Source organism: Bison bison, unplaced genomic scaffold (genome assembly GCF_000754665.1).
Source record: "Bison bison bison isolate TAMUID 2011002044 unplaced genomic scaffold, Bison_UMD1.0 scf7180017864180, whole genome shotgun sequence".
NCBI lineage: Eukaryota > Metazoa > Chordata > Mammalia > Artiodactyla > Bovidae > Bison > Bison bison.
In genome coordinates this window covers 4,849,366-4,861,343 of record NW_011494752.1, presented here as the reverse complement: position 1 = coordinate 4,861,343, position 11,978 = coordinate 4,849,366, and the positions used below count along the sequence as shown (strand labels likewise).

General features: G+C 51.8%; 1 protein-coding gene across 5 annotated transcripts in view; it reads right to left on the bottom strand.

Annotated features, from left to right (window-relative positions):
- Positions 1-3,233: 3,233 nt before the first annotated feature.
- The window catches only part of NFE2L1 (nuclear factor, erythroid 2-like 1), a 13,706-nt gene continuing 4,961 nt past the window's right edge, over positions 3,234-11,978 (bottom strand). For 2 of the 5 annotated variants that reach the window (XM_010842723.1, XM_010842722.1), the window contains exons 3-6: positions 9,232-9,447; positions 8,726-8,815; positions 8,342-8,500; positions 4,446-7,518 (exon numbers count right to left, since the gene is read on the bottom strand). In XM_010842723.1, coding sequence (XP_010841025.1) covers positions 6,169-7,518; positions 8,342-8,500; positions 8,726-8,815; positions 9,232-9,447 — 1,815 coding nt within the window. In that variant the 3' untranslated portion in view covers positions 4,446-6,168. Of the gene's footprint in view, positions 7,519-8,341; positions 8,501-8,725; positions 8,816-9,231; positions 9,448-11,978 lie in introns of all 5 variants that reach the window. The other 3 variants (XM_010842724.1, XM_010842726.1, XM_010842725.1) reach the window with 3 other exon arrangements.

Genomic DNA, 11,978 nt, shown 5'->3' with positions numbered 1-11,978 from the left:
TTTGATGACAGAATCATTGTCTGACACTGGCAAAGCCAGTCAAGAAAAAATACCTTGCTCCTTTACTGCCTTTAGTTTCAAGTTAATAAATACAAAAACACTCATGCTCAGGAGTAACTTTCTGCTTTCCAATGGCATTTGAAAGTTTTGACTACCAAATTATAAGTAATTTTTAATAGTTGAGTTTTTAAGTACTTATTTTCAGATGTAATCTTATATTCCAGAACTCATTCAGACTGGAGTTCAACTGATTTTAACCCTTGGCTAGTTAGCATTGACCATATGTACACAACACATTTACGGTCTACGGTCTGTGACACTGGGAATCTGTATTACAAGGTATAGTTACTTTCCTCATAGAGAAAGGGGGAATGCTAGAAGAAACTGCTGCGTCAAAATTTGGTGGAACTCTGAAATCCAAATTTCTGCAATGGCTCCAAATCCTGAACTATGCATGGAGCTGGGCTGTTTGAGATCAAATCTATCTGATCAAGTCATATTTATCTGATCAAGTCATATTAATCTGATGTGCATGCAAGTTAGCCTTCTCATAAAGATGTTCTCATTTAAAACTCAGAACTGATAGGAATGAACTAAGTCTAGGCTCAGTGTTTTCCCGCCACTAGAATTTGATTGAAATACAAATACCACTACCAGGCCGGCATTCAGCTTACTAAGTAAAAGGAGGTCTTGGCTTCCTTCTCCTTTTCTTTTAGCATCCTGATGTCTGGTGTGTGGTAAGAAGTTTGATATAGGAGCTTAAGATCCTTAGACAACCATCAGTCTCTGATCTGCACATCACCTTGGTATGACTGTGCAGCAAGGTTTTCTCTACAAGTTAGTGATTCCCTAGCCAGAGAGTTCAGAGTCGTTTTCTCATCTGTATGACTTTTAATCAACTTGGCCTTGGGCACCTCCTTTTGAGTAAACTGATGGGTATTGAAAGCAAATGAAATCTGAAAAAAAAAGAAAAAACCATCCTACCGGGATAAAAAGCATAGTTGGCCCTGCTTGAAGAAAGTAGAGCAAGGAATGTTTCTAAGGTTTTTCTTTTTTTTTTGGCTTAGGCCAGTTAGGTGGCAGAACTCTGAGGCAAGGCTAAAACATTTAAGTTTACAATATATGCTGACTAGTTTTTAATAAATAGCTAGTGTTAATTCACCAACTGGTCTGAGTCTGCATCCTGACCTTGTTGGTTTGCATAGTTTGTGATAGTACCAAAGCTGCTGTTCATGCCACGAGGATTTTAAAATCCTAGTTGACTGACCAATCCTGCTGTTTACTGTTTTGCATAGCCGCAGATCAGGCTGGGCTACTTTGGGGCCTGGCTCTGGGACATGAGCCTATAGTTGCAGTTACTGCTTCAGCCCCTAGCTGAAGATTGGAAGGCTTGTTAAGACAACTGAATTAGCCTCATTAAATTCGTTTAAAAGGCAGAGCCCCAACACTTGGGTCTTTTCTGCCTCTCTTCAGATGAACTAGATTTTATTTCCTTGGTTAAAACAGCAACTGGAATTAGTAACAAATACCATGCAGCCTACTCCATTATATAGTTAGATTGGAAAAGAGCCCACTTTAAGACTTAATATGTCTGCACATTCAAAAAGGAAGACAAGGGTTTCTATCCTACTGATTGTGAAAATACACCTCTTCAGCAAGGGCCCATATTCTCACTCCACTGGCGACAACTTGTACACTAGATTTATGTTTTTCAACTAATTCAGGCAGACATGAACTTTCAAAGAAGTCCTAGATCTAACAAGGACTGGAACTCAAACCATACGTTTAAGTTTCACATGTATCCCCACATGCTCATTCTCTACTGTAAGGTTCAGAACGAGTGGAAAGAAGAATGACACCTCTGTGTGAGAAGTGGAAGTGAAAGAGGGGTGTTGGTACACTGACAAAATGACAAGGTGAAGGTCTGAGTCCCTTTCACTTCCCAGATAGATCAGGGATAGGAAAAAAAGGCTTAACCACTCATAATCAGTAATCAAACACACGGATTTTGCTAGAGCATGTCTACACTGGGTTATGAAAATGACTTCCAGGAAGGCAGATCCCAACCTGGTACCCCTTTCAGTACCTGCATAGCATCAGTGCCCTAGAACTATATATTCAGCCTGAGCTTCTGAAGCTGTTGCTCTAGGTCAGTCCCTACTGAACGAGTTAAAATAGGGTGGTGGAGACACTTTTCTACAAGGCACTTGTTTTTCCAGCTACTTGCCAAACAGACCTGAAGAGCAGGTCTGCTGTAGCTGTGGGTGGTAAAAGCAGGGATGAAGGCAGCCTAAGATAGGACTCCATGGTAAGTACCTCCTCGCTCAGCGGCTGTTTTTAATTGTTCAGCTTTCCCCAGGATGAGCAAGGAGTCAGCTCTGAAGGCCAGATCTTGACACTGGAGCATGTCTCTAGATTTCTATTTTTCCCCTCGGTTCTGTGGGGGTTTTTTCTATTTTTACTGAAGATCTGTTTTGATACTAAAATAGCCCTGGTTTCAGTAGTGAGACCTTATGTGGGGCAGAGACTGAAACAATGGATCTGGGACTTTCCTGGTGGTCTAGCAATTAAGACTCCGTGCAGGGGGTAAGCGTTGGATCACCTATTGAGGAACTAAGACCCCACATAGCCTGGGGTGGGGGGGGTGGGGGAGGATCTACTTCCACTGCCTTACATAATTGAAGATGTGTGGGAAAATCAGTTTGAATAACACCTAGAACTAAAGTCAAGACAAAGCAACCTTTTGACCCCTCCCCAAAAAGACACCCAGAAGTTTGGTCCCGAGGCCCACTCATCCCCCTATGAACTCCAGGACCTTGCGTCACTTCCTGTCTCAGGTGCAACAGCTTTCACAGGCCTTGCTTGAGTTCTCATATCTTCTTCCTGCCAGAAAAAGCCTTGAAGCTGGAACACCCACTCCACCTGCCAACAGCAAAAAGAGGTCAGCCCCACAGCAGTGCTGACCAACTTGGCCCAAAGCCCCAGCTAATCAGCAAGCTCCCAGACACAGCTGTACATCTCTCCATAAGGGGACATGAGGGAAGGGGGTGACCAAAACATACTTTCTCAGACCAGAAGCAACACTAGCAAAGGGGAGGGTAAGGCATTTTTCTCTTAAAATCCTTAAAAAAAAAAGTTTTAAAAGTTGCAAAACTAAAGTTAAAGCCTAATTGTGTACTAAACAAAAATACGTATACACATTTCTAGAAAGAATACAAAGACATTACTCTGAATTTTACTTGTCACAGTTTTCTATATATTTTTGTCAGTTTTTCCAACTTAATTTTTAGCCTTTTTCCTTTAAAATCTGTTTTATTTGGTTTACAGTCAGTTTTGTTGTTCAGTTGCTAAATTGTGTCCGACTCTCTGCAACCCCATGGACTACAGCACGCCAGGCTTCCCTATCCTCTGTTTGCTCAAATTCATGATTCATGTCCATTGAGTCCGTGATGCTACCTAACCATTTCATCCTCTGCTGCCTTCTCTTTTTGCCTTAGGAAACAGCTCTTACTTGATAGGACGGACCAACCCCTTCCAACTAGAGTTGGGGCAGGAGAGGGTGGGAAGCCATTGTAAATTGAAACAAATTAAGAGCTCAGCCTTATTCCCAGAATTCTATTCCACCCCACAGAATAAACTCTAGTAGCAGCAGCAGCAGCATCACAGAACCAGGTCACACAGTGGTACATGGGGAGTTCCAGATCACAGGTTTCATGATGGGGAACACAGCCTCCAGCCCAAAACCTTGTCTGGTAATCTCACAGAGACTGCCAAGGGGCCGTTCATTACTTGGGCATTTGTAAAGTACCTACCATAGATGGGCATGAGGCAGTTCTAAGAACCACCTGGTACCTTAAAGCATTCACCACTTCATACCCTTTTGGTTTTTTGAGGGAGAAGATTCTGGTCACCTCAGCTGGAAAGGATTTCAAATGCCTTAAACCCTGGGGTCACACTGTCTGTTTCTCTAGTTCTGGGGCCCTGCTGTTACAATGCAGTGCTTGGAGTGTGCCAGTCCATCCATCTCTCAGGTTTCCATCACTGTCGTCACCATGACTACACTCCAGCTGGCAGGTGGGACCACCAGAGAAGTAACAGCACAGTCAATGTTAAAAATGTAGTTTGCCAAAAAAAAAAAAAATGTAGTTTGCCTCAGGGGGACAGGTACGGAGCTGGGCCATGTGACAAAACCCGCCTAGCCCTATGACAAAAAGGCCAACGGACACTGAATTCTTCCTCTAAAAGGATTCAGCTGGCAAACCAAAAGGTAATAATAAACTCCTTTTTGCAAGATTTAATGCAGTATTTAAGACTTCATTGTCAACCTCCCCCCTCTTCAGCCACCTTCCCATAAGAGCTTTGCCTTAGCCACATGGTCAGTGCTCTCCTCTTGGGGCCTGTTTCCTTTACACTCAGTTTAAATTCAAAATAGGGAAAAACTGCACTTGAGAATGAATCATTCATTTTATTTTATTTTGTCATGTGCTCACAGCATCTCTCTCTCTCTCTCCTCTCCCTGGCAGGTCACAGAGATAAATTAAAAATAAATCTACAAGGAAATAATTTATAAAAGCACTTCCCAGGCTCATGCCTTCTATCCCTACTGCTCAGTTAGAACGCCTCCCCCTCCAAGTGGGGAAGAGAATCAGTGCTTCCCCCACTTGAACTCATTCCTGTTAGTCTGGGGCAGACCATGCTCTAGACCCAGGCAGAGGTGGGCACAGCAGTAGGCAACAAAGACACTGGGGTCCAGGAACCACCTGGTCACCTTGGCGCTCCCCTCTCTGCCTCCCCCAGGCAGTCCGCCGGAAGCTCTTGCTAAACCGGGGTACGGAGAAGCTGCCTGTGGCCAATAGCCTTGAGGAAGGGGTACCCTCAGCCCCTCTTACATGCACTTCTCATTCTCCTAGAAAGAAACCCAAAAAGAAAGCAGACAGAGACCTCGGGACAGAGGAGAAAAATCCCAAGTGTTCACACGATTACACGGAGTCTTTATGGCAAAGAGAACATTTAGCAGCTTTGAATATTGGGGTATCTCCTTTTTACTCAACACAAGCATTCTAGACCCTATAAGTGAAACAGGGCTCAAACCCTAAAAAAAAATCAAAGCGCAAGAAACTCTAAAAGGACTAGTTTTTGTCGTCGTTGCTGGGTTTCATATTTTTTGTCTTTCCAGTGACAAGCCCAGTTGGTAGGGGAGGCCTGAGGGAAGGGTCACTCCCCAGTGTTGTGCTGAATACTGCCTGGCTTCTCCACATCACCCCCCTGCCTCAGAGCAGCTCCCAGGAGGCTGCAGGCCCAGCACCCCAGCTGCAGAAGAACTCCAGGCAGCCGGTGAGGGGCAGGGGCACGCGGGCAGGAAGAGAACAGCGTTCGCATGCAGGCTCTGATGGAGATGTGGGAGCCTCAGCTCAGGGGTGACTGGGCACAGAGGAAGTTGGATGGCAGGGCAGTTGAGTGACATGCTTGGTTGGGGCTGCTGCAACACAGGGCCTGTGACCCTTGCCTGTTTATTATTCATCCTAACTCTTCAAGTCAGTGTCGGGTCCCAGTGGCTCCCCTATGACCAAAACCTCACAGAAAGTATCATCCAAGAGCTCCCCTTCAGGGATGCCAAAGTGCAGGGGCAGGAGAGCTCAGAAGCCCCTTTCAGAACCCACTCCGTGTTCCACCCCTCCCCTGGGGTGAAGTGGGGTTTACTCACACCAAATGATCTAGTCTCCCCTAAAACCTGATGCCTGGAATCCTGGCCAGAGCCAACTTAACCTGCCCTTTGATTTTCTTCCCGCTTTGATTTTTCTTCCCCTTCCTTCCTTCCCTTCCTTTCCGGAAATGAGACTGACTTTCTACTACCTCCCCCTCCTCTCACAAGTCCCTTCCTTCCCATCTGCCGGCCTCCAGCAATGCCAGCACCACCCTTCACCTGAAGAAAAGGGACAGGGGTGAGGGCCCTGTCCACCCAAACGGTCTGGCCACTTCCACCCCCCTCAGCAGGGGAAGCTGAACCAGACAGCGCCTGCCTCTTCCTGTCCACTGACCCGCAGTCATCCCCTCTGAGAAGATCTATTGGATAAGAAGGCATTAAAGTCCCCGCTGTAGGTCCAGGTCCAGGCCCAGCCCTTCTCCAGTTCCCATCTCGGTGAGCGTCAACCCCCTTCCTCCCCAGGCTCACTTTCTCCGGTCCTTCGGCTTCCTCTCCTGCCGCCGGGCCTGCTGGTCGGCCAAGGTGCGGGGAATGAGGAGGACGCTGCCGTCCCCGGCATACTGGAGCGCGTACTGACTGGGTGAGTAGGGCCGCCCGTTCTCATCCCGCAGCCGCCCAAACACCTCCTGGTACAGGCTCTGGACCTTCTGCTTCATCTGCCGCAGGGACCGGAGGAACTCCACCTTCTCACGCAGCAGCCGAGCTTTATCGCGCTGCAGGTCCTCCACGTCCCGCTCCAGGTTCAAGATGGTGTCCAGCTTGCGCTTGCGGCAGTTCTGCGCCGCCATCTTGTTCTTGCCGCGGCGCCGGATGTCACGGATGAGGCTCAGCTGGGCCTCGCTCAGCTGGTACTTGGACAGCAGCTCGTTGAACTCCTCCACAGGCAGGTTGATGATCTTGTCGTTGGTAAACGGGATCTTCATGGCGCGGGCTCGATGCTCGTCCCGGCTCATCTGCTTGTCCAGGAAGTCGGCCTGCTTCTCCTTGCTGCCCTTCTTGAGAGTGCTGGGGGGTGGCAGGTCAGCGGAGTCGAGGGCACTAGGCGCCATGTTGTACGTGTGGTTGTGCCCAACGTGCTCCAAGTAGGGCAGGCAGGAGAGCTGAGACGGGTCCTGGTAGCTCATGCGGCAGAACTTGGAATACTCAGGCTGGTAGCCCACAGCGCCCTCAGCCTCTTCCAGATCCAAGGTCTCAGAGTCAGAGCTATAGCCAACGGCACCTTCCTCAGAAAAGGAGGAAGAGGCTGAGGAAGAAGCAGAGGAGGAGGAAGAGGAGGAGGAAGAGGAGGAGGAAGAGGAGCTACCTTCAGAGCTGCTCAGGGAGGAAGGGCTATGGCTGGAGTCCAAGGAGAGGCCTGAGTCAGAATCAAATTCCTCTTCGAGCTGGGAGGCCTGCACTGGGTTAAAGCCTTCTTCTATGGCCAGATCCATCAAGCTGATTTCATCCAGCATGGCTTCATCTAACAGACCCCCCAGCGGATCAGGCAGCTCAGGGCCGGCTGTGTCGTTGGCCGTGCCATTGAGCTGTGGCGGAAAGAAGAGCCCCGCCAGGTTGGTGGAACCAAAGGTGGAGTTGAGGCTGGTGGAATTGCTGGGGACCAGCGGGAGCAGCGTGGAACTGCTGGCCACAGGCAGGCTCTCCACCTCCGGGCTGAAGAGTGAGAAGTCCTGGCTGCAGCCCCCCAGGGATGCCTGATGCAGGCTGACATTCTGATTGATGGGAGTGTTGGGGGCAAGGCTGTAGTTGGTGCTCAGTGGGTCTCCTGGAGGGGCATTATACAGGACTTCACTTGTCGATGTGTTCACTTCCATGGCCTGGGAGGAGAGACGAGCGTCACCATTCACTCTGTGCAGATTCCCTCCCCTGGTGTGGCTGGGGGCTCACACTAGCAGGCACCCAACCCAGGCATGGCCGCCTGGGTATAAATGCAAGAGATGGGAAACCAGAGCCCATCAAGTGGGGCTGGGAGCAGCCTCAGCTCCCAGCCCCACTTGATCTACCACGCCTGGCAGAGATGGGTTCCTCCTCCCTGTGAACTTCCCCCAAGGCAGGACTGATGGGCTCCCGGTCACCTCTGGTCAGACTCCCCCATCATGGAGGGAGAGGAAAAAAGCTCCTAACACTGCAAAATCAGCACAGTGCAGAGAACACCTGGGCCTGCAGCGAGACAGCCTAGCTGCACCACTTGCTGGAAGACCAGAAGCATTTCACTCAGCCTCTCTCTGAGTTCAGTGTCCTCACCTTTAAAATAATAAAAGGGCTGGCGAGATGATGAGAGGGCCAAGTGACATGACAATGGCTGCAAAGGACTGCAGGAATGTCAGCCTGTTTTAATGCTCAATCTAGGAAACCCCTAGCCACGTGATTACCTGCCTGAAGGAAAGGAAGAAGGTGCACCTAGAAGGCAGGCCTGCGTTAGAAGCCTCAGTCCCAGGGCTGCTTTTCCCAAACCCCAATCCTGACTGTACCCACTACTGCCCCAATGAGACACCTGGACAGTGACATCTCAGTGTCCCCACTTTCCTTATCAATCACAAAGGTGTTACTCTTTTTTTACCCAGAAGTGGAAAAGCAACTGAAAATGAAGATACCCCACACAAAGTCCGACATGTTTGTGCCTGGTTCTGATAATCCTACCTGCATTTCCATGATGGACATGAGATCTTGCCACTGCTGTTCCAAATCAAATGGCGACTCTGTCCCAGTCAGCAGAGGAGACAAAAGGTTGTTCTGAAGACCTGGGGGCTCACTCTCACTAGGCACTGCTTCTGTTATGCTGGAAATGTCTGCCGGAAACTAGGGCAAAACACAGAGAAGGTTTAACAGAGGAGGAGGAAAGACCACCTTCTGCTTCCTCCCAGAGACTACCGCCTGAGGCTCTGTATCTTCCTTCCTCTGCATTCACCCCCAGCAGCCAGGACAGGGCCAACACCAAAAGCTGGCCCCTCAGGCAGCCGCAGAGACACACCACGTGCAGGCTACCCTGCTGGCTCAGTGGGCTCTCCCTAGAGTCCTGCTCACCTCAGCATTCTCCCCAAAGGGGCAGGTGGCCTCCAGCAGCCTAAGGCACTCTTCCAAGGACAGGGCTGTCTGGTCCTCCCCACCAGGCACCTGTGGCAACAGCAACTGTTAAGTCTGACTGACCCAGGCCTTGGCTGCCTGTGGGCCAAAGCCCCTTCCCCAGCCTTTCCAAGGGAAAGCCGGAAGGAGGCCTTGTGTGGTCGTAGGGCTACACTCTCCCTACGTCCCCAGCTGTCGGCTGGCCGCAAGTCCCAAACTCCAGGGGAGAAGAGAGAGAGTGGGAGGGTTCTGATGCGAGCAGACAGCCACTAGGTGCCCTGCCTCCCCTGCGCTGTTCTTTATAAGGTGTGGTCCCTCCACTGCTGTGCGGCTCTTCCACTCCCACTTCCTCAGCCACCACTGTGACTTAGAGATCCCAACCCAAGATACACATTCAGGCCCATCCCATACACACACACTACCTTCTCTAAAGAGAAGTTTCTAGAAGTAGGCAGAGGGGGGAGTACCTGCACAGGGAAACTCTCCCCAGTCTCTCCATCCACTAGCAGGTTTCGTGCCAGAGCTTCTGCACCCTCGCCTGGCCACGTGTCCTCCTGCTCGGCCCCATCTCGCAGTTCCTTATCCACATCCTGCTCCTTCTGGCGATGACTGTAGTCAAAAATCTCACGCCCAGCCCCCAGGTCAATATCCTGTCGCCAAAGGATGTCAATCAGATCTATGTCCTGAAAGATAGAGCACCATGACTTTAGCTATGGGGTCCAGGGGCCCCTCCCTGTCCTGTCCCTCAGAAGTCCCTCCAAGCATCACCCCAACTACTCCTGGGTGGGGTCGCTCCCAATCTACACCTGCCAGCTTCCACTGCTGTCCCCTCCGTACCAGCAAGGATTCATTCATCTACTTCCAGACACCAGCCTCCAAAACAAAAAGAGAGCTAGCAAAAACCTCTAGCATGACTATCACCACACTAGCCTGTGCACTTAGGATCTGGACCAGAAACACAGCCAGGCCAAAAGGCAGGGCAATCTCACCACAACTTAAGAAGGAAGGGCGAAGCAGAAGACACCTCTCATTTTGGCAATGGGAATCCCTTAAAACTTGGTTTGTAGAAAGATGGCCATGGCAAGCAAGGGTGAACTGTGAAGCGGAATCGCTTCGCAGTGGCCAGGCTTGCATCAGCCTATGGTGCCATTGTATTTGCATAAAGGGGTGGGGTGGGCTGGAGAGGAAAATCCCTGCATTTGCAACCACCTGATGCAACCAATGACAACCACAGGCTACCTCCAGCCCTTCCTACAGCCATTCCCCCTTTCCCTGGCTGAGGCAGGAGTACGGATGAACACCCACAACTCTTAGCCCAGGCTCACCTCAAGATCCATCCCTGCTAGAATGCCCACTCTCAGCTGATCCCAGCAAGCCGCCTCAATCCCCGGAGAGCCTCAGGCGGTCAGATGATCCTCACTGGGCACCCCACCCCTGCCAAGGCCAGCCCCACAGTGTCCCCTCACACCAGTGCTCACTCCTTTACCACACCCCAGGACTCACTGACTGCCATCAGTCAACCCACTCAAGGACATAGCCCCCATCACCGCCCAGCCACAACTGCCGCCTTGGGCACCAAAATGCCTCCCTCCCACTCTACCCTGGCGCCTGCCGATCAGTTCCTGCTCCAACTGCCACCCCCATTGTCACCCAGCATACCAGCACACAACCCCAATAAATAAGAGACATTTGGATTTCCTATACATTCATGTGGCTGAAGAAACCCTGAATTGTTGCCTTCTGCTCAGGTGTTAAAAGGCAGATACTTTCCATAAAGCATTATTCTTAGTTTAGAGCTTAGACCCACCTCCCTAGCTCTGACCCGACATCTCTTTCCCACCGTAACCCTAATTCTAAGACCTCCCAGGTGTCTCCCACACCCCCAGTCTCCCCACACACACCAACCTGAACAGAAGCCCTGGACCCAGGAGCAGAGCGGGGCTGGGCCACCCGGTGACCAGCCACCAAAGAGTTAAGGGGCCGGCTCCCTTTGGCATGGCCCCCACCACTGTGAGAGCTGCGGTCCAGGCGGGTCATGGTCTGCGAGATGAGCCCCAGGGCAGCTGGTGCCGGGCAGCCGGACAGGGGGCTCCAAGGAGCTCTTGGCTCTCAAGGAGCAAACCAGGCTGGAAGGGTGGCCCCTTGCTAGCTCCGAGGGGCCCAAGGAGGGTGCCCCGCCCGTGCTGCTGCCTGGGCGGCCCAGCCCAGCCCCCCTTCTCCATCCTGAAGCAGCCCCCTCCCACCTCACAACCCCAGTTCCACTCAGGCGCCTGGCAGCCCCCACCCTGAGCTCACCGCAGAGGCTGCAGTGAGACTGGGACTCCCACCCCATGCTCCGTGCTCAAGCTGCAGAGGAAAGCAAGCTCCCTCCTGGGCCTATCCTCCCGCTCCTCCCTTTCTCCCCCTTCCCATGCCCCCCAAACTTGTTACCTAGGCTGCAGCAAGGAGCCAATCCCCTCCCCCTCCCACCCCGCAGGTCACTGCTGAGGCTGCAGAGAGCCAATCCCCTCCCCCAGGTCAGCAGCTGGGCTGCGGAAAGAGCCAATCCCCTCCCACTGTCGTTACCTAGGCTGCGACGAGAGCCAATCTCCTCCCCCAAGTCTCCGCTGGAGATGCGGAAGGAGCCAATCCCCTCCCACCGCCTGTTACCTAGCTGCAGCCGGGAGCCAATCTCTGCACCAGGGCAGCTGGAGAAGCTGCCGCAAGGAACCAGCCCATCCCTGGGCCGCCTCCGTCTCCTCAAGGAGACGCACCCAGGGGCGGGCAGCCCCACCCAGCCCAGTCAGCCAGCCTGGGTGGCGCAGTGAGAGAGCCCGGGGGGGAAGGGGTGCCACTCTCCCTCCTGTCGCATCCTGCTTACCCAGCCCACTCAGGACTGGACAGACACTCCTCCTGCAGCTTCCCTGGGAATCTAAGTTCTTCCCTGGAAGTGGAAGGAGTTTTCCCATTCCTCCGTAGGACTGTGGCCAGTCGTCCTCAAGCCCAAGGATCAAAGCTAGGCTGGGCAGGAACCCAGTGCGCCCAGATCCACTGGGAACCAGGGGCTTTGTCACCCCAGAGCAGGCCAGACGAGAGGAAGCGGGGAGCCATCCACACACACAGGCAGGGATGTCATGGCGCTGGGCAGGCCTAGGCAAGAGGGAGACAGGAGCCTGAAGGCCAGCATGAAGGGTGCTCTGCAAAGTCCAGGACACAACAACATCCCCTGCCCCCC